This window comes from Enoplosus armatus, chromosome 23 (genome assembly GCF_043641665.1).
Source record: "Enoplosus armatus isolate fEnoArm2 chromosome 23, fEnoArm2.hap1, whole genome shotgun sequence".
NCBI lineage: Eukaryota > Metazoa > Chordata > Actinopteri > Centrarchiformes > Enoplosidae > Enoplosus > Enoplosus armatus.
The window spans coordinates 7,419,523-7,441,537 of NC_092202.1; the positions used below are offsets into that span (position 1 = coordinate 7,419,523).

At 46.9% G+C, this 22,015-nt stretch overlaps 1 protein-coding gene across 1 annotated transcript; it reads right to left on the minus strand.

The window, feature by feature from the left end:
• Positions 1 to 1,226: 1,226 nt before the first annotated feature.
• zbtb4 (zinc finger and BTB domain containing 4) lies at positions 1,227 to 12,991 on the minus strand. Its single transcript, XM_070929738.1, has 2 exons — positions 12,880 to 12,991; positions 1,227 to 7,204 (listed from the first exon to the last, which is right to left on the minus strand). Exon 2 carries the CDS (start codon positions 7,186 to 7,188, stop codon positions 1,690 to 1,692), a length of 5,499 nt encoding a protein of 1,832 aa, XP_070785839.1. The 5' UTR covers positions 7,189 to 7,204; positions 12,880 to 12,991; the 3' UTR covers positions 1,227 to 1,689.
• Positions 12,992 to 22,015: the final 9,024 nt, after the last annotated feature.

Below are 22,015 nucleotides of genomic sequence, written 5' to 3' on the forward strand. Positions count from 1 at the left end.
CTGAAACCAACTCTACCATTAATGCAGCTGTACTTCATTAACCTCATGACTAAATTTACATTCATATTTTTAAGTTTACTCCCCCTTTTCACTGAAGCCATTTCCATCTGGTAAGAGGGCTAAACAACATAAACAACAACATAGTTTAACAAAACAAACATATAGAGATAACATTACACATAACAAAAAGGCCCCAGGAGGGCACCTGGGGAGTTTCGGCCACCACTTTGGCTGCTAAGCTCAGCCTTTTTCTACCTCTTAGTAAATGACACAGGGCATGAGGGGAAATAGTTCAGGCTATTTCCAATCTCCCCTCAGTTGGGAAGCAGGATGTTGTTTGTCCCCAAAGTCATTTCTGTGGGGCCTTAGTCCAACAGTTTTGTGCCCATATATTTCTTTTCCTATCCAGAAATAACTCAATACCCTGAATCCCTTTTTCTTTTTCCTTCCTCACTATCGCTTTCTTCTTCCTGGCTTAGGAAATTGAGCCTTTTCCTCTTCCAATCAAAGAGGAAAAGGCCACGCAAAATGAAGGCTGACTGGTTTTTATTCTTTTCCTTTTTTAATGTGAAGGAAATGAGATGAAAAACGGAAGTGCAATGGTCTACCAGCCTTTAATTCTTACCCAGTGGCCAGCTACATATCCAAAGCAGTTACAAGTGTCCCCTTTAAGTGACCACTACTTCTCTATTTTGTGCACATAAGGTATAAACTATGGTGAATGCTATACAGATCCTACAGTGTCATCCGGCCACAAAGAAAGTCGCCAGGTTAGTTGAGACATTAGAAGCTCAGATGATCTGTCATTGTCATAGACTCGTCCAGCCATAGCATTGACTTCTTAATGATTTGGATATGAGGAATCACTTCTAAATGCACTTCTACACATTGACCTACAGTAGCTATTCCAACTGGAGTAGGAATGCTGTGTGCGACTCACACGGAATGATCTAATCATTCACGCACATACTTCATCACTCACACACACACACACACACACACTCACTTTCACACATATGCAGTAATACCTGTTTGAGCCCACCTCTGCATGCACAAATCCCCACACACATGTGCATGTGCATGCTCATATATAACTTTCATGGACAGTCCAACAACAGGATACACCTGCATTCTCATTCGCTCATACAAACATACACAAGCTTTGAGTTGCTTAATGCTCCACCTCCAACTCTGTTGAGTAAGGACTCTTCTGTCTCATCCCTTATCCTTGCCCACACAAGCCTTCCCTGAAGAGCGTTTATCCTCGTTATGCGGTGACTATAAAGGGAAGCAGACTGAACTAATTTTTCACACAACACACACCCTGTTAGCAGTTCTTATTCTTATAGATAATATAATGAGTCAGAGAGGAAGATTAATCAAGCTCTAGAACTACGACACACTACAGCAAGACAGGAGAGACACGGAGAAAGGTGAACAAGAGTAAAGAGAGGGGAGTAATGATACGTCACTATAATATCGGCCTCTCTCCCCGTTTCTTTGCTCCTTCTCCTCCCTTCAACCTCCTCCTGAGTTAATGCCTAGCTCTGATCTCTACTGAATAAAAGAGAAGCAGGGGTACTGTGCGGGTCTACTCAGTGACCCAGTGAGCGTGCACCCCTCCTGCTCCCATCCTAAACAGGCCAGGCCGTCCCCATTGAAATATATTCCATATAGTGCTTCTGTGTCCTACGGTTTGCTGCTGCTGTCTCGTTGCTTCTTGCTGCTGCCACTGCTGCTGCTGTAGAGGCTGGGATTTGCCACAAGGGGGTGAGGGGCTGCGCCCATGTAGGGCCCAGCAGTGGCTGCGTAGTTGAAGAGGGCTGGGAGGAAAGGCAGAGGCTCCACCTTGTCTCCTCCAGGTGCCATCATATTCAGAGCCACAGGAAGAGCCGCCAGGTTATAGGGGTAGGCCAGCAGCTGGGGCCCATAGAGCAGCTGGTAAGGGTCCGGATAAAATGGCAGCTTAGCCAGGTCCCCACCATTAGGGACCATCATTTTTCCCAGTGGGCCAAAGGGAATAGCTCCAGCAGGATAGGAGGACATGAGCAGGTTTTCCTCCTGCTTCTTACCAGAGCGGTAGCTGTCCGGCACAATAAGGGGTAGAGGATAATTCTGGGCAGGGTAGCCCACTGGGATGGAATCCCCCTGCTGGGAATCTCTGGAAGAAACAGTGACCTGGTGCTCCGGCTCAGGTGGTTGGGGGGCTCGGGGGAGAAGCAGAGCATGGGCAGAGGGGCGGTCACCGGCACCAGCTGTTCCAGTGGGCAGTGTGAGCCTGTCGAGTCCTTGTGAACTGGAGTGAACCTGGCGATTGGCTTGAGCTAAGAGTCCAATAGCTGAGGGGGACCGGCAGGGGGACTTGGGAGTGTGCCTGTGTGAGGAGGGTCCATTCATAGTGGTTTGAGCGGGGATATGCTGGGGGGATGGCACAGGGCTCAAGGGCTCCTCTTTAGGGACCAACAGAGAAATCTGGTCCTCCGGGGTGTGTACAACTCTACTCATTTGCTGGGCCCTCTCTACCTCTTTTGCTCTCTCTTTCACCATTTCTTTGTCCCGCTCCCTTTCTCTCTGTCTCTCGAACTCCCTCTCTTTCTCTCTTTGCCTCTCTATCTCCCTCTCTCTAGCTAGAATAGAGGACATGGTCAGGTCTTGTGCTTCATTGGGAGAGGGACTTCTGGACAGGGACTGAACTCTGAGATCTTGGACCAGAGGAGGTTCCTCATAGCCTGCATGTAGAAATATACCACTCCCACCCTGCCTCTCTCTGTCCATAATGACCCCATCCCGTTTCATGAATCCCCCTTCAGAGCTAGGAGCTGTTGTCATGGAAACAGAAGGAGCAGCAGTAGTTATTCTTGTCTGTGACGTCATGGGCACATTTGAAGAGGTGTTGGTGGATGCCACGATGTGCACAGGGCTGGGTATTCTGTGGATGTGGCTGTCTAGGTTCTTTTTGCTGGGGGTGCGGTAGTCCAGACATTCAGGTCCATTCATGACTAGCACACTCTGGAGAGTAGAGGGTGTGGCAGGCGTGAGTTCGTGTTTAGTGGGTGTAAGGTTAACTGGGCTTCTTAATGGAGGGTCTGCAATTTTTGGGCTGGGCTCTCTCTCTGGAGCTGGATGTGTGAGCTCTGTCGGTTCAGGTTTGTCACGGGATTCTGACATCTGATGTTCACCTGTCAGTTCACTGAGATGGTCTTCATGCTGCTGTGATGCCAAACAGTCACCACCACTGGGTGGGTCTGGAGTTGAATAGCTAATAACTGAAACAGAGAGAGCACTGGGAACCTGTCCTTTTTCAGTCTCTAGGTCTCTGCTAACAGTGTTGACAACTGTCTCTGTTGTTTTTGGCTCTGAGTCTTTATCTTCCTTTTCTCTCTCTGGGGAACTGCTTAACTCATGGCGTCGGATATGGCGAGTTAGTGCTGAAGAAGTCTTGCACACCTTATGACACTGTGGACAAGTGTGTCGTGATAATGCTCTTCTGCTGAGGCGACTTGGACTAGAATTGCTCCCTACTAAGCCTACTTGCCACCCTTTTTCTTCATCATACTTTGCAATCTCTGGCACAGATTTAACCCTGATCCCTTCAACTTGTTCGCCAAGTGCCACTTTAGGGGGTACAGAGGGTGCCTCAGTAGGCTTGGGATGCTGGGCTCTCTGGTGGTCTTCCAACTTATCCCTTGAGGGGAAAGTGGCTCGGCAGAAGAGGCATACAAACTCCAGCAGATGGCTCAGCTCGTGTTTGTCTCGCTTCCTGGGGCTTGAGAACCAGCGGCCACATGTACCACACTCTGCTGCATTCCCATTAGTCCAAGGCCGCCTCTTTATTCCCGTAGAAGCCACTGAGGTAGACAGAGGAGGTTTTGGGGAGTGCAGAGGAGGAGTGGAAACCTCACGACGGGCCTCCTTAACTTCATCTTCTGCGTCTTTGTTTTTCTCCTTTAAACGGGCAGAGAGATAATCTCTCTTTTTCCCCTCTGCCTTGTCTCTGTTAGCTTTAGACAGTTTTTCGGCCTCTTCAAACGTCCCATCCTCTTCCTCATCTTGTGATTTATCTGTTTCTTTATTCACATGGTTCTTGAGCCTCTCTGCCCTCCTCTTCAGTCGGATGGAGCGCTTGAACTTCAGTTTCCTCTGCCAGCTCTTGACCCTCTGTAGGTGTGCTTGGGCCTTTCTCTTAGGCTTGTAGGAGTAGTAAGGCCGCCACAAATTATCCTCTGTGTCATGGTCACTCTCCTGCTCACGCACCTCCTGACGGAAGTAGTACTCTCTCACTTCATCAGGGGATTTGGAGCTCTTTTTCCTGACCTCCTCCTCACTATCTCCTCCTTCCTTATCACAATCTGCTTCCAGGCTGGCTCTGCGGTGGAGGCGGTGTTTATGGTGATGGTGGTGGGAGTGAGAGTGGCGTGGTTCCTTGACTTCCCGCACAGATGATGTTTCACTCCGTTTGGTTTTTGGGGGAGAAAGGCTCTTGTCTCTCCTAAGGTCTGTCTCAGAGATGCTGCGCTTCACTATGGCTTCCTCGCCAATACGTACAGTAATCTGGCACAGTGGCCCTGCCTCTTTGACTTGTGACCCTACAGACACTGACACAGAGTTAGAGATGTCACTCTTGCTGTGGGACTTGCGTGATTTGTGAAATAATCTGCCTGTCTCTGCATCCTGTCTACCTCTTGAGTGCTCCTCTGTGGTAACTGAACGGTCTCTTGACCTCTTTCTATGGTTATCTGCACTATCCCTTGGCTTTTTGACTGGCCTGGGACTGCCCTTCTGTGAAGTCTGGCTGCTGCTGATTTCAGGGGATGGGCTGTTCATTGGGCTTTTTTCACTCCCAGATGTGACCTGGTTGCTATGCACAATGACAGAGGATGACACTGCTGTTCCATGAACTATGACAGAAGGTTTTGTATGGCCATATGTTATCACAGAAGGCATGCTTGTTTCTGTGCCTCTACCAGTCTTGGGAGTTTTGGTTTTGTTGCTACTAGACATTTTGAAGCTGCCACAGCCTCTCCCCTGCTCTAACTCTAGGACCTCACTGTCGTGTTTTCTAACTTGGGGCATGTCCGTTTGAGGGAGGGATGTTAGTGCGGAGAGGTCCCTGTGCTCAGCAGCCACAGAAACAGGGAAGTCATCAGGGAAGGCATCTGGGTCAGGCTTTACACTCTGAGGGTGGGCCCCACTGATGAGGCTTTGTAGGTCCCCAGGGTCCAGAGTACAGCCCAGGTCAGGCAGGGAGAGGGAAGGTGTTTCAGTTGGTGGCAGTAGCAGGCCATTATGCAAACTGTCACTGTAGGTCTTATAGGGTCTCTTCTGGGAGCGCATGGGGAGAAGGCGGTATAGCTTGAGGGCATTAGCTTTCTGCTTATAACCCCCATTAACTGTCTTTTCACTGGAGATGAGGCTGGGATTAATCCCATGAATGGTCTTCTGGTGTGTTTTGAGATTGTAGTATGTGGCGAAGGCATCCCAGCAGAAGATGCACTGGTAGCGTCGCTCTCCTGTGTGCCACACCTCATGCTTTGTGCGGTACTCAGCCAGGGCAAAGACCTTGTCGCAGTAATGGCAAGGATATCTGCGGCGCCATGAGTGTACATTAGAGTGACGCTTCAGGCTGGATAGGGTCATGTAGGAACGCTCACACACAGAGCAGAAGTAAATGACATTGCCATCTACCACCTTCACAAAATGGTGCTCATCACCCTCTAGTAGCTCTGTGGCTGCTGCATCATCACCTTGGATACGTGCCAGGAGGCTCCGCGCTTTCTTCCCGGGCCGCGCCTTACTGATGTCTGTTTCTCCCACAATCACTCCCCCCTCCACTCTCACCTCACCCTCCTCCAGTGGCTCCTCCTTTGGCTGCACAGTGAGAGAAGGAGGGCCCAGGCTGTTGGAGGGTAGGCCTGGCACCCTGCATGAGGCCTCATGGGACTGCAGTCTCTTGCTGTGGATGAAGACTTTGCCACAATAACGGCAACTGAGGGCGCGGCTGCCACGATGCAGCCGCATGTGGACTGTTAGGGAGGAGGCCGAGCTGAAAAGCCGATGGCAAACCCCGCAAATCAACTCGGGCTTCAGGCTGTTGGTAGGGGAATAGGACGATGAGTGAGGGGGTGCGGTAAGACCCTCGGATGGGGGAGGGGGAGGTGGTGGTAAGGGGGGAGGGAGGTGGAGGGTGGGTGGGTGAAGACTTGGTCCATGAGGGTTTCCCATTTTCCCAGCTGGTCTTCCTGTTATTTTCTCTCTCCTCTCTGCATCCCCACCTCTCTGATAGGCCGACGTGCCCAGGCTGAAGAGAATCTGGGCAGTTTGAGAGGGTGATGCTGTACCGTTGGCCACCCTGTGCCTCTCATCCCATCCATCGGCACCATAACAGCCCCCTAAAGACCCACTGGAGGATCTTGGGGGCGACCTGTGAAACTGAGTCTCTGGATTAAGTTTGGAGCACTTCAGAGGAGGCGGGGATTTTATATCCTTCCTGATAAGTGCATGAACAGTCATGGGAGATGAGGAGGAGGATGGCGAAGAGGACGGAGAGCTGTCATGCCTCGGGGGCTTAAAAGGTCTGTGCTTTACATCCATGGTAGCATCCAGTTTCCACAGTGACCCCTCATCTGAGCTCTTGGAGGATGGCCGCCGACGGTGGGGGGAAGGGGAGGACGAGGAGGAGCTACGACAGTGGTTTGGAGATGTCAGAGAGGCTGGGAGGGGGGCGGCACTAAGTGGGAAGCTTAGGGTGATTTTTGCATTTTTAGGTCCATCAGCCATGTCCTCCAGCCTGTCCTCTATCATGGCCTCTCCCCGGCCTCCATGCCTTTTACCCTTCATCTCCAACTGCTCAGCTTCCCCTTCCTCCTCCTCTTCTTCAGACTGGGAGGCCACTCCAAGACAGTGGACTGGTTTGTGTAGCCCTTTGATCTTGCTCGAGTTGCAGAAATTGACAGGCAGGTGTATCAGCGACGAAGCCCGAATTGGGTGAAGGGTGTCTACTGCCACTGATGACAGCCGCGAGGAAGACAAAGCTGACAACCACTGACTCTGGTGGCACGTGGAGTCCTTAGGTGCACTATGTGCGATGTTGCAGAGGGAAGTTAGGCCAGCAGCCAGGTGTTGTTCACTCAGACGTGACTGAAGAGGGCCCACATGGAGGGGGTCCCACACCTTCTCACCGGACACCATGACCAGCCCCCAAAATCTGAAAGAGAAATCAGAAAGAATACATTAGCATTATAAACATCCTAAGATAAATGCACAACATGTAAATTTACAACGACATATAGCAAAGAATTAACATTACATTAAAAGCTTTTGCAGTAGCAGTCATGACGCCCGTGGAACACTTTTGAGAAACGGAAAAGAAAACTAAATGCCCCAGCAATGCTGAACTCCAACAGCTCAGCCAGGAATGGTGAGTGAAAGGAGGGAGAGGGTAGGGGGAAGGAATGAATCTGCGGCAGTGCTGGTTTAGATTTCAGCGTGCCACAACCAAGCCTTCAGAAAGGCATTCCAGAGATCCATCTCTCTCGGCTGTGACACAACATTCCCTATGCCTAATTGGAAGGCGTTCAGATTTAATCAAGATTCCCTCAGAATAGAGCACTGACTTAGATCCATGGCCCTAACGCACGTAAAAATAGTCCCACTCTCTTGCTATTTGAGTGAGAGCCTTGTTAGCCATTCCTGGCAGTGGCTAGTATTTGCCGGGCATGACTCTAACCATTTATTTGTGAAGGCAAAGGCAGGAGGGAAGGAAAGAGGGGAAGAGGAGAAGGGAGGGAGATTGCATGCATGTGCACAGAGAAGGGGTGTTTTTCCGCCCTCTGCATCCGGTACAATCTCAGCTAAGCTGTAGAAGATGAGCGACAGGCTATTCTCATTTACATTCTAATTCGACTGCTGTGGTGGCGGACGCAGTCCTGCAATTACTCCATACATAAGATAGTTGCAGATTCACATGTGACAGGCAATTTTCTGTTATTACTTATTTAAAATGGGTTCCATTTGTTTAAGTCTGCAGATTGGGGAGAAGAACGAAGACAGTATAAGGCCATAATGATGCGACGAGAAGAAAAATCCTCAGTCATGCTTTTCTGCCTGCGTTTTCAAGCAGCAAAGCAGCCAGGAAGGCAGGCCGCTGTAAAATTCCACAGGCAGCCCTGAACAGGCAGAAACTAGGTCAGCACTGTTATTGCAGAGGGAAGAGGAGGGAGAGAGAGAGAGAGAGAGAGAGAGAGAGAGAGGGTGAGGATGAGGGAGAGTGAAAGGGTGATAGAAAAAGGGAGAAAGAGAAAGAGAGTGAGGGTTAGTGAGAGAGCAAGAGACAGAGAGAAGGAGGGAGGGAGGGAGGAGGGTTTGAAACAGGAACAGTCAGACACACTGCACTGTCAGACAGACAGGAGCCCAGGCAAACACTAACACACGCGCACAAAAACAGCCAGCACATAGACAAACACATAATCACGCACATACACTCACACAAACAAACATGCATGTGTACACAGCACTGTACATACACTCATACATGCCCACAGGCAAGACAGACGGGCATAAACAAAGTAGTTAAACATGGATGGGCCCACTTGTAAATGACATTCAAAACTAAAAGGTGAATCTGAGTGCAACACGACACTGAGATTGACAGTACAGGTGGAGGGGAGAATGTCAACAAAAGTAAAACAGAAGTATCTATTAATGACGTACTTAGTGCAGGCAGTGGCACATGCTTTTTGTTGTACGAGGACGCCAAACCAGTTCGTGCCTATTCAAGATTATCTGTGTCTAAAAACAAGGACGCACGATCAGGTCTCGCCAGGCCTGCCATATTTTGTCGCTCTGTATTGAAACAGGCCGTCATTGTCACTCACATTTGCTGAACGATAGATGTTGTGCAGGAAATCCCTTATGGCAAGCGCCAGCCTGCTACAAGTGGGCGGACACACTGAGAGACAGCGCTAAGGCTAAAAATTTCACCATCTCATCTGATGCTTGCGCCGCGGACAGGAAAATGCGTATGACGCCCCCTCGCTCTTTTTCTTTATCTCCCTGTGACGCACACAGCCGCTGCACAAGCAGAGCCTGCACGACACGCTGTCTGACTGTGACAGGCTGCTTTTAACACGCTTTAAATGTACTGGATTTACTCATACACAGAGAAACACATAGGACATGCAGAATAACACTTGTACCTCTTTCTTATTCGTGCAGATGAGTGGATACACACATACATCACAGGCACACAAACAAATGTGACCGTGAATGTGGCAAGGACCCTAAAGCAAAATCAAAATAAACAGCAACCCTGTTCCCACACCTCTCTGCAACAGGATGTTCTGCGCAAACAAATATGTTGGTCAGCCTATGAAGTGTTCATCTATTTACGCTTGTGGCACTGCAAAACCGCATAGCACGAACATGTTCTCAGCTGGCATATTACTAACTAGACTCATGTAAACATTGTACACATTATATGAAACGCATTTAATATAACGACTGAGAACACTGTTGGCTTTTGATTCTGGGACTTTCGCTCTTTAATCTTAAATCATTAGAAAAAGCACAAACTTGGAGATTAGTCTCACTCTCTCAGTGCAGTTTAATTTTTGAAACCTTTTGAAATTAAAAGTGCGGTTTGGCTCAGTATTGGTAACATATTGTCTGCTTGAATTTTGGGACCAATTCAAAACAGCAGAGGTTTTACTATTTGACTCTGATACTTTGCCACCAGCATCTGACTTTATGACCTTGGAAACCATTAGTTAGTAATCCACTGAATTTAAACGGAAAATCAGCCACTAGGAACATCACTGCTAAAGTGGCCTTGCATAACATAAGGCCGGACGGCAGAGGAGTTTGGCTGGTACGCCAGCTGAAGGCCTTGAACCAGCCGTTGAGCAATCTGTTTATTCCACACTGAAACTGGTACTTGCTGCTGATGGACAAATAACTGTTTTTTTTCTATTTGGCATTTCCCAAAGGAAATTCCTCAAACAAAAAAAAAAAAAAAGTATTATGATGCATGCAAACTTATTCTACATTTGGCTCTAAAATAAGTTTTAAGCCATTTGATCCAATACATCTTATACTTGAGGGTTTAACGTCTGCTCATAGCAAATTACATTTTAAATATTGTTTTAGTGCCACTTAATTCACTTTCACATTTTAATATATAATATAAACAGCTAACATATGTTCCCCAGCCTCATTTAAAGTATAGTTAAAATGATCAAAGTCATCTCTGCCTCCCTAGTACTAGTCACCATTAAAGGACAATTCTGGTAATTCTGATTACAACTTGGGTCTCATTTTCATAGTTTTGGCAGTCATCATGGCCAGCAAAGTTGCAAAGACATAATCCGATGGGGCAAGGAAAAAGGGCAGGTTGTAAATGAGCCAACAGTTTAGAGAGGATCTAAATCACTTCATTTTGAGATGAAACTGACAATGAGCACACCTGAAATGTTGGTAATAATCCCTCATTGCAAAAGGAAACTGTGTGCACAAAGCTAGTGGTGCCTTCTGGTGCCTTAAGTTCTGCAGGTCAAAGGAGAACCAGGGAGTCAGTCTGTAATTTGTTTTTCTTTTTCGCACTTCTATTTTTTAATGTCACCCATTCACAGATCTCAGCAATTAGGCTGCTGAGTGCAATGTTATTATTACTGATAGGAAGGATGGAAAACTACGAAAATAAGAACCAAGTTGTAATAAACCAGAATTATCCTTTAACTATATCTTTAGCAGTGACGTGCCGTCATCGTGTGTGTGAGGGTTTCAGGGGAGTGCCTGCAAGGCAGAATGTGGGGGGCCTCGGTGTTCCAGCCGGTGAGCCAGCGGCGAGGAGCATGTGGGAAGAGGAAGGTGTCTGTTGGGCTTTCTCCCCAGTGAGGGGCAGCCAGAGGGGCCCAACTATCAGCAGCAGTTGGTCTGCGAAGAGAAGGGTGTATGTGTGCGCAAGTGGGTGGGTGTGTGTGGGTGGGTGGGGAGGGGGCATCGTTAGCAAGAACAGCTACTGAACTCTCCACAACCCCCCGGCCAAGAGAGCGTGGTGGAGCCAGCCAGATGGGATAGAGGGAGGGAGGGAGGGAGGGAGGTAAAGGGAAGGGAAGTTGGTATGGGTCGGGGAGTGGTTGAGCAGAGGTGGTAGCAGTGCTTGTGGTGGTGTGAGCGGGGGAGGTAGGGGTAACTTCAAACACGTCTCTCCTGTGTTCACATGTCATGGTATCCTTGTCTTTCAGATCCCCCTCAGCATGACTGACAGCATGCCCCCTCATCGCCCCCTCCCCACATGTAAACTGTCGTATCGTGGTGTTTTCGCATGCTGCCCCACGCACCAGCGAACCTGCCCATGTCTAAAACGCCATACTCTCCACGCTCTGTTAGCTCTCAGCCCAGCACGTAATTCCCATAATTCTGCTCGCTGCAACAGAATCATGGGAGGCATTAGGAAACGGTAAGGCCAAAAAAAGTACCCCGGGAGAGCAGTAACACTACACTGGTGACCTTTTTGAGGTAATTTCCCCAAAATCATTTTCAATTTCACGCGCAGGTCCCTGTTGAAGGGAGAGTGAAAGCCCCATTGGAATTCTCAGTCACAAACAAACAAGAAACATTTGAGTATTAGCAAGGCTGAGCCAGAGCGGCATGTTATAACAGTCACCATAAACTGCAAGTATAAGATGAAGCGCTGCACCAGTTTCCTGAACGCGTCCACATCCTTTATGTTTGTGACTGCACAATCAAGCAAAGCTAACCAACTCAGAGACAAGACTTGCATGTTAGCGCTTTTATGCCCAGGGCAGAAAAAGGCCCAAAGACAAATACAGCAGGCATGATTCATCTAGTGTGACCCAAACACAAATGACCAAAATAAAAAGGCGGCCACCGCTACGACAACATCATCTGTGAGACACCACAGAGTGACGAGAAACGACACTTCCTTATTGTCTGACCTATGACCCCTAACCCCTGTGGCAGTGTGGATATATATATTCCATACATTGAGCACAGGGGGCTTGGCTTGGCATCCATGAAAAGCAGGAATGTGGAGTAGTTGACAGCAGATACTCTGTTGTTTTGTGGGGTGAAAAAAAGTAAGGTTTAGGGCAGCAACAACGGGGTTGGTGACACCAATATGCCCTCTGCTGCTCTACGAGAGACAACCTCCAGCAAAACAAATGGCTGGTAAAATGGAGGACAAACTGGGCGGCCCACGACCGAAAGAAGAGACAGAACCAGTCGGTGGAACTAGAGATTGTTTACGTCGCCTACATGCATGTTTTCCCCCCAAAACACTTCCCCTGCTGGTGTTGGTAGTAAGTTGATGGGCATGGGGTGGGAGACTGGCCCACCATGTTAAGACCCCAACAACAAAGCTCACATCTGTTCTGACGTGTGCTGGCCATCCCCCCCCTCCCCTCCTCCTCCTCCCGTCTGCGGTGAATCACAGAGACGCAAGAGGCTTCGATAAATTAAAAGTTTCATCACAATCTCAAAACGAGTCATCGCTCTTGAAAAAGAACTGCGTGGTGCGCCAGCAACAGAGGGGAGGATGAGGGAGACAAGGCCTGTTACTGGCACACACACACACACACACACACACAGACCCAGCACAGGCGCGCACACACACACACACACACTCATAAATGCGCTTCCACAAACACACACTGCATAAATACGCACACCCACCAACACTCACGCCCCAACACACGCACAGTAAAATAAAAACCTTTTCCTCCTCTTCACGCGCGGAGCAACCGCCGCCACAGCAGCGGAGTGAAGCAGAAAAACAAGCAGGAAAAACAACAGAATTCAGCCTCTCTTCCTCTTATTCTCTCTGGCTGTCTCTCAGGAAGGCAAGCATACAAGAGAACGTACCTCGGAAAACCTCCTGCTGCATCTCTGCTGCGATGTGTTCTCTCCCCTCACACTCCCTCTCTCTCCCTCTCTCTCTCTCTCTCTCTCTCTCTCTCCCCTTGGTCTGTGTATGCGCACGTCTGAGTGTGTGTGAGAGAGAGAGAGAGAGAGAGGGAGAGAGAGAGAGCGCAGGGAGAGGCGGTGCACACACACACACACACACACACACATACAGGCAGCAGTGTGTGAAGACAGAGGGCAGGAGCGATTCTCACACTCGAACTTGCTTGCTCTCTCTCTCACTCACTCCCCCTTTCTTGCTCTCTCTCTCTCACTCCAGTTTTTGCCTCTGACACACAATTCTTAGTGTTTTTGCTCTTTTTCTCTGGCAAGTGAACCCCCCCCCTTCTCTCTCTATGCCCCCCCCCCCCACTGAATCCAATCTTCTTTTTATTTGGAAGTGTTGTTCCCTCTCTCCCTCTCTCTACACACACACACACACACACACACACACACACACACACACACACACACACACGCACACACACACACTACTTTATATACACAAAGCCCAGCGATAGGGAGAGGGAGGGAGAGGCAGAGGGAGACAGAGTGGGAGAGCAAGCAAGCAAGAGGACGCCATTTAAGCAGTTTGTTACGAGCACTGCAAGTCCCCAAAATGGCTGAAAACAAACAGGAACCACGCCAACTCAAAAAACCTGGGCACAAGGACGGACGGACAGACACACAGACAGGGAGTCAGGGGAGAGTGAGCGAGAGAGACCGCGAGAAAGTGAGACAGAGAGGACAAACTGGCGGTAGTCAAATGGCGGATGGGAGCACTCTGTGAAACAAGTGAAGTTGAGGGAAAAAATGGAGGCATTAAAGGGGTATTCCAACGATTTAGCACTGCACTTCCACAAAGTTCAGGCACTCGTGAGGGACAGATTAAAATAAGAATGGTCAAAATCGATGCAGCAGAGGCCGAGATATCCCGCCTTAAAGTCCCTAGTATGGGTCACGCTCCAAAAATGCTGGATCCCACATTTCCCATGATGCAACTTGACAGCATCTTTCATCAGACTCTTCCTGCCTGGCAAGTGCCCACATCCTCAGTTTCTAACCCAGAAGGACATCCAGGCCCAAAGCAGCGCTGTTCCTTCAAGTTCTGAGTAATGAATCCATGGGCTTGAAGGCCAAAACACTGCACAGTGGTTTGTAGTACTATGAAGATTTTTACAACTTAGAAAAGTTGTCACGGCAACAATAAGTCTATCTTCCATCTTGACAATCGCAAAAGTAAACAGTTATCTACCATATTTGCACATATTTGATTGGCCCAGCACGGTATGCTGCTAGATGACCTCATATTTGGTTGCAGGAAAAGGTGACGGCGGGGGAATCGCATTACAAATATGTTGTTTGGAAATTGCGGATAATGGCAATGGCGGCCTGAACACAATCTTATTTTGTCAGACTTACGAAAGCTCCTCCAGACATTATACAACTGTTTTCACAGGCTGGGTAGTACTCCCCATGACAAGTAAACTGATCTTCATGTGAAATACCAGGGGAGTGCCTCTTTAAAAGGTGGAAAGACAGGGACAGAAACTGGGGCAGGGACACTCTTTCGATTGTCCGTGCCCTCAGCTAAAAGGGTTCAAGTGCTATCAGCGACGATGCCGGTCATGTCAATTAACTGCTTTCAGGTCAGAGTGTGTATGTGTCTGACACGTGTGGCTAAACTAAAACTGCTGGTGACAAGCCCCCCCCCCCCAAAACAACGGCGCCGCTGCATCAGCATCGAGGCCTGCAGCTGGATATCACTTCTGATTCATCCGTATCCATGCAAAATGCCTCACAACAACAACTCTCTTAGTTCTAGTTGCTCTCGGCCACGCACGTCATGGTCAGTAGAAATTCCACATATATCTGTTCTCCCTGCATCGGCCATGAGCCACTCGGCGGCCTTAAACCGGGATTCTATCAGCTGGAACAAGAGGGCAGAAAAATGAGAGGAGGGTGGAAGAATGTTCCAGTACTGTTATGCTACAACACCATCATACTTCCCACTGTCCTTTTGAGTGGAGCTGCTAACCCCCTGACTCCCCCCCACAGTACCCACCAACTGAACCTTGACGCCAACAACCCGCCCTCCTCCTACTCGTCCCCTGCCCTTTCCCTCTCTCCCTCTCTTTCATCACTCTCTCTCACCCTCATTGTACGCTGCCACACTTGTCTCCATGGGAACCGCTCTGGGATTGGGTGTTGTTCCTGTGACCTCTCTGGCTCTTGGAGTTGGACAAACTTTTTTTTTCTCCCCTCCCCGTCCTCTCTCATGCAGTCCTGCACGTTTTCAAAGCATGCTGGGTGTATGCGGACGGGACACATGACAGCAGTTGTGAGTGGCTTCAGGACAGGACGGTAAAATTAAAAGTAACATTATGTGAAAAGATGGAGCGAAAGAAAGAGAGGCTGTGTGTGTGAAGCAGATTGCCCGTTGGCAAAGACAATAGTGTGTGTGTGTGTGTGTGTGTGTGTATGTGTGTGTGTGTGTGTGTGTGTGTGTCCCAGGAGTGTGGCTGCTTGGTCCACACATGTGTGCTGGTATTGTCCCTTGGCTGCAGCCAGTCACAAACTCTGTATTCAGAGGCACCCCCGTTGTCCAGCCGTCCCTTTTCATGGATGTTTGGCCAAACGTGATCATAGCTTTTCATGCTGTGCTACCAAGCGACACACACATCTGAATACACAAAGATGGAGGAACTAAGGAAGCCATCTTGGTGGAAAATTTAAACCATTAGCTTGCCAAGACTTTCGATATTTAACCAAAGAAAGAGAGTCTAGTGTTAAATCCAGTCTAGGGCCTGAGGTGTTAATCAACATTCTGGCATAAATATATTTCTTCTGCAGACTAAAATGCATTGATTTTATACATAAGATGTAGTCCACAAGGTTTTTTTCAGCAGCACAATTGACTATTTGAAGAATAAAAATTCAAAAACTTTCTCAACACCTTCTCAAGGAAAGACAACTACCACAATTATCATATAAATCACACACACACTGTTAAGTAGCTAAAGGTACCCTACAGTGTTTGCTCACTGGCAGCGCTGCAATGTTTTGATAAGTGGGTCCTTGTATTGCATGTGTATGAGGACACACAATGGGGATAAAGTAAAACATATTTCTGCTGACTGCGAAGGGAAGTAACAGTTGACAGCGTTAATCTGCCGTCGCGACGCGCCAATAAAAGAGGAGAAGATGTGAATGAAGCAGATTTCAAAACATGTTTTTAAAAAAATTGCAAATGTTTGATGAGGTAGTAATTAATTAAAGATGTCTGTTAGGCCTTAAAGCTGCAATAATTGATTTTTTGCCAACTTTGGAGCAGCAGAAACAAGCCGGCAAACTGCCTATTTACAGTTCCAGCTTATATGGAGACACATCAGAGACATCAGAGTCATGTCCACCTGCAGAATGTAAGTCCAATATTAAAATTATAAATCTTATTTTAGCTCGGTTTTTGGTCTCCACCAACCCCCTGAGGGAAATATCTGGCTCTTTAGCTGCTAAATGCTCCACTATGTTCACCAGCTAGTTGCTAACTGAGTCAGTCTGCTGCTTGGCGCTGGGCAGGTAGCGCATATTTTTTAACTCTTTGAAATCTGAACTTGTTAAAATAAATGTTCCTCATTTCTTTGAATGTTTTACATCGTAGGAGGAAGTGCATCTCTGTCTCAGCCTCACCTGCCAAACAGTGACCACATATTCTGTTTTCTTTTGGCTGCAATGATTTTTTGTGTCTTCCTTTTTGGGTTGCCAGTTAGTGGTCACTGGGCCTGTATTTGGTCTCTGCTTTCTATCTCTAAGAGCAGAGAGATATTCTGCCAATTCGTCAACTCTTACCAGGGCCAGATAACATCCTAATCTACTTTGGCTTTTACTTTCTTCTTTTCCAAATAGGTTTCTTTACATTACATTACAATTTGGTTTCCTCTGACTGGTGTTATTGTGACACTGGTCAGAGTGTGTCTAAGAGGGGGCAGTTAGCACCAACTGACATAGGGGACTCTTTTCTGGGCTCAGCTCTTGGGTTTGGAGGGCTTTGGGATGGAGGGTGTCTAGGGGGCTGGATTTAAGGTGAAAAGATTTGAGTGCTCTCTTTTGAATGTTAATTATCAGTGGGTATCTGTATCTGCAAAATTCAGCATGTAAATTTCTGTTCTGTTGGATGTTTGTCCCAACTGAGTGGACCCCATATTTCACTACCATACAGCGCGATAGGCTGGATGACACCGATCAAATATTTTAAAGCAGATATTAAAATAATAATATAATTGCATTTTCAGCTTTTTCTTTTATTCTCTGTGGATTTATCACTGCGAGCAACCCCTTTCACATTACACAGTAATTGTAACCATTGTCATCATAAGAATCTTTATTATAGCTGCTATAACTAACTAACAGATTTTGCCCCCCCATTGACCCATTAAATGAGCTTTGTGGTTCCAGTAAAAAAGTGAAAAAAAGAGTGAGTCAGTCATCTTATATCTGATAAGGAAGGGAAAGTTCACCGCCCCTGTCAGTTCCCAAAATGCAGAGTCACGTCTGCAGTCAGGCTGTTTTGGTTTTAGCGCAACTGAATGTGTTGAAGTCATTACAAGCTTTGTTTGCCATGCATATCAAGTTTCAAATCTTTAGTTTGGTTGATTGTTAGCTCAGAAACAATACAGTATAAAGACAACAGTTACATGATCAGTAACAGTGCAAGAGTCTACTGTTTATAATATTTGCTTCTTCTTAAATTCAGGCTGAATGTCTACGAATACATGTGTGTGAATACATCCTGAGGCATGCTCAAGGGTTAGTAAACATCCTCCGTGATCTCAAAGGAGGGATGACTAACCTGCGCTCCAGCTGACTTGGACTGAGATCAAAGTGGGAAGTCAAACGACGTTCGATGAGTTCAGATGTCGGTGGTTTCTTAAAGAGGAAGCAGCGGCTTCACGAGGACGACGAGGCAATTCCTGTTTCTGCAGCCTGTACACTGAAATGTGAGGACGGAGAGGCAGAAAGAAACCACAGTACATACATTCTCTGCAAGCACATGTGCACATAAGCATGACAAATGTTTACATTTGTAGACATACGCACGCAGATCAGCCATGAAAGTTTACGCCCTCAGTATTGTCTTACAGACACAGGGGCGGTACAGTGGGTAACTTGATGAGACCTCCCTTGAAATAGGGAAACATGAGCATGCTGGAGCACGTCCTTAGCTAACACTTCTCTGCTGTTTACAAAAACGAGTGTCAGGACAGCACATGAAGAACTTTCACTGCAGAAGTGACATTTCAAGCAAACCGCTCCTCCTCAGACTACTCAGCGACAGCGAAACACCACCTTAAATACCAATAATATAATATAAAACTGCACAATAAATTAGATGTTGTAAACTTATTAATCAAAATGTTGCAAATGTTCGCATTTTGGAGCCTCGAGTTAACGTTCCTCCTCTGCAGGGATTTTTGACTACTTTCACATAACTTAGTGCGGAGATGTTACGTTTTCAGAAGACCAGCAAAAATAAAATTGATATCCCCAAACATATATCTGTTGAGCAATGTAAAATTCCTATTATATACCCACTTGTCTATGATAACAGAAACAATACATTTTCATCTATTCCAGATGAGTCGTGAAGTAAATTTATTAAGTATGCAGCCTTTAAAGGATGGATTTCTTTACTAAGTTCCCTGATGTATTGCTGTGTTACCCCACTCTGTATTGTTATGTGCCAGATACATGTCAAACAAGCATTTTCATATATTTTTCTTAGAAAATCACAACTTTTACTTTTCCAGTAAAGTGTCAAAATCTTTTCCTGACGCATCACGGGGTGCAGAAAAGCCATCTAATAAAATGTTAGAGGAGGCAACTGGGTTTCAACTTGGCCCGGAAGAAGAGGATTTCAACTGGGCCAGTAAAAACGTAATAAAGATTTAAATATTAGTGTTCTGTCCTGACATCCTTTCTCATGTGGAAACATGCATGAATCACATGGTCAGAAGTGCTGCAGGGTTGAAACTTTCCATCCAGAGGTCGGTGCAACAATGCCTTTCTGTCACAAAACATTTAGTGACAAAACGTCCTGACAGGTTGCTAAGATTTGTGTTTCTCAGACATGACATCAAGGTATGAAAACTGTGCAATGCATCTAATATTAATTGTATGTACGTAACATCATCACAACACAGTCTTAGTCAACCTGGTGGTATAAGGACCCCTACAAGGCGCTGTGAGATAAGTCTGAGGGGTGTGAGATGATTAACAGGATAGGAGTCCAGTAAAAAACATATTTCTGCTATATTAACTTGTGTATTTAAAGAATTACCTCAATCTGTGCTTTTATTCTTGTGAATTACTGCATAATATTACCTCTACAGAGCTGAACAAACAAAACAAAGGAAAAAAATTAACTCTTTGGTTGAACTGGTTCAAACCAGTAGACTTATGGGGTCGCAAATAGACACTGTTTCAATTTAAGGGGCCACAAGCCAAAAAGGTTGGAAACCACTGTCACAAAATACCAAAAGAAGCTGCTGGTAATCTAAAAATATTTTGTAACCTCAAGAAAATTTGCCATTGTGTTGAGATCAATAAATTATTTTCTTCGCCCATGTGCTCTGTGACAAAAACTGCATTCCCGCAACGGACAAAATGTTCAGGCATTTTCTGCTTTTTGAGTTTCAGTAAAAGGGGTTAGCGAGTCCAACGCTGCCTGCAAGACAACACTGAAGGACTAAAACACACACGTATCACATAGAGGCACACAACCTGCATGCTGCAAAGTTCAGAGTATGCCCATATACAGGATGAAAGCACAGGAAGGATTCATAGAGTTATGCTGACAAGTGATGTTAAGACAGTTATATAGTTGTGTTAGACTAATATAACTCGGAGGGCGGATCCATCAGAGTATCAAATGACAGAAATGGGGTTTCATCACCCGAAGTCTGACAAGCTTCAGATCCTTGAAGCAGACACATTGAGCTATAACAAGCATGTTTGTGTGAGCAGTGAAACACTGCTGACTCACACAAACTGCCCCTGGGCACACAGACACACGAGAGATTAAATGCTAAAATAGGAAATTAAGATGGGTGTAGGCCACACAAGAGTTACAGTTGGCATGCAATTTACAATCAGTTTGATACGCACATAAACCGCTGGCAAAATATGGTTGTGTAACAAGGAATAAAGCAAAGGAGAAGAGGAAGACGGGTTAGGAGTGTGGATGTTGCCAAAGGAGACTGGAAAGGATAGGTGGAAAATCATCAGGGAGGGGTGCCTGATACGGTGTGGAGGAGGGAGGGGGGACGGACGGCTGGTTTTTCCACTGCCAGAGAGAGAGGACGGCTAAATCAAATTAATTAGCTCCTTCATCTCCAGGCAGCTACTCAGGCATGCTGTACTGGCGAAGAGAGACAGTCAAAGGGAGGGTGGGGAAGGGGGTTGTAGGCATAAGAGAATAGGGGGAAAGCGAGATAGGACATGGTGGAGGGGTGAAAAGCCTGCTGTGTATGTGCGCCATTCAGGAGGACGGGCAGCGGAGGGGAGGGGTGTATAATTCTCTGATAAGCGTGAGGGTTGTTTTGCTGGAGCCTCTGTTGAGCCATGAGGAGGAGGAAGTGGCTGCATGTTGGCTGACGCTGTGTGCTGCTGCGCTTCAGGGCGATGGTACTTCCTGTTTCTAGACAGCCTGTATTTTGAGGGCACTGTAAACAACCCTGCTTCTCTGCACGCCTCTTTAAATAGCACGCAGATACTTCAATCAGAATGCCCCGAAAGACGGAGAGCCGAGAACGTCTTGCAAAGAGAAAGAAAAAGAACCATACAAAGGCTTTTTTGAGCGATGGCAACATGAGGTAAACCTGTCCTGTGATCAAAAATAAAATAATAGTTGCACTGACACGAGAAGAAAAAGGAAAAGGGAAGCAGTAAAAATGGAAAAGAGAAAAAGGAAAGTGAGGCAGATGGTCAGAGGCAATGGCATCATGCCAGGGGGAAAAAACAGCAGCACAGCAGACAAACGAAGCACAAAAAAAGTTAGAAAAGAGGAAAAGAGGCAGGGCGAGTGGTATGGGCAAGAGAGAGCCACTGCAGGCAGCATGTGGCCATCTCTGAGGCTTCAGTGTGCAAGAGAGACAGATGAAGGAAATGCAGCAAGGAAGGGTGGATGAGAAGAGAGAGTTAGAGAAAATACGTAGAAGGTGTCTGAGTGTAAGTGGGAGGTTCAGACAATTAAGGAGACAGCTGTGTGAGGGAGGAAAAGCAATCATGTGACTACAATGAGGACTGTACAGAAAAGAAGGGAGGCCAAGTTGATTCACAACGAAAAATTAGGCTTCCCAAATGCTTAACAATGAGTGAGAGGAGAATCATAGTGGAAAAAATCGGGTGTCTGGCAAAGGGGAGCATGGACGACTGTGCCAGAGGTCAAAACCTTGGGAGAAGAGAGCAGTGGACAGCTCAGTGCAGCAGCATTGCCCGGACGAGACTTGGCTGCACTGTGAGAACCCCAGATTAGCACTAAGCCGATTGCAACGCGAGGTGGGATCAAGAGCAATTAATTTAGCACCCAGATAGTTCCAGGAAGAGGCTGAAAGAACCTTAACAAAACGTAGATCTCCTGCAAAACTCTGGTGTATCCTCTGAGTCAAACAGTAGCTGACTTAACATTCCTGCGTCTGTCTGTCCTCTACAAATGAGCTGCCTACAAAGAATCCTGTGTAAAAGAGAGCAGACGAGAATTTGGAAGGTCTGAAAGGGTGTGTGGATGATAAAAGGAAGGATAAAAGAAAGATGAAGACGCTTGGCAGGGCCTGGCATGAGCCAAAACAAACACCCAAAGAACAGGACATTCTCTTGCGGACAGAAATGGGCCGGCCTTTTCCAAAGGGCTCTCAGAGAGAGCCTGCCTCCGACCCTGCGTCACCCATTTTTATTACAAAACAACATCCTGGTGCATAACTTCAGGGGAAATACAGCCTAACACAGATTATTTCTTGTTCATGTAATAACAGGCGATTAACTTTTATTTTGCATGCAAGGACTAACCACAAAAGCACCATGGCTAGACAAAAGTCATAGA

Coding starts and splice junctions, on each gene's coding strand:
- zbtb4 (XM_070929738.1), bottom strand. CDS start 7,188: ATGGTGTCCGGTGAGAAGGTGTGGGACCCCCTCCATGTGGGCCCTCTT.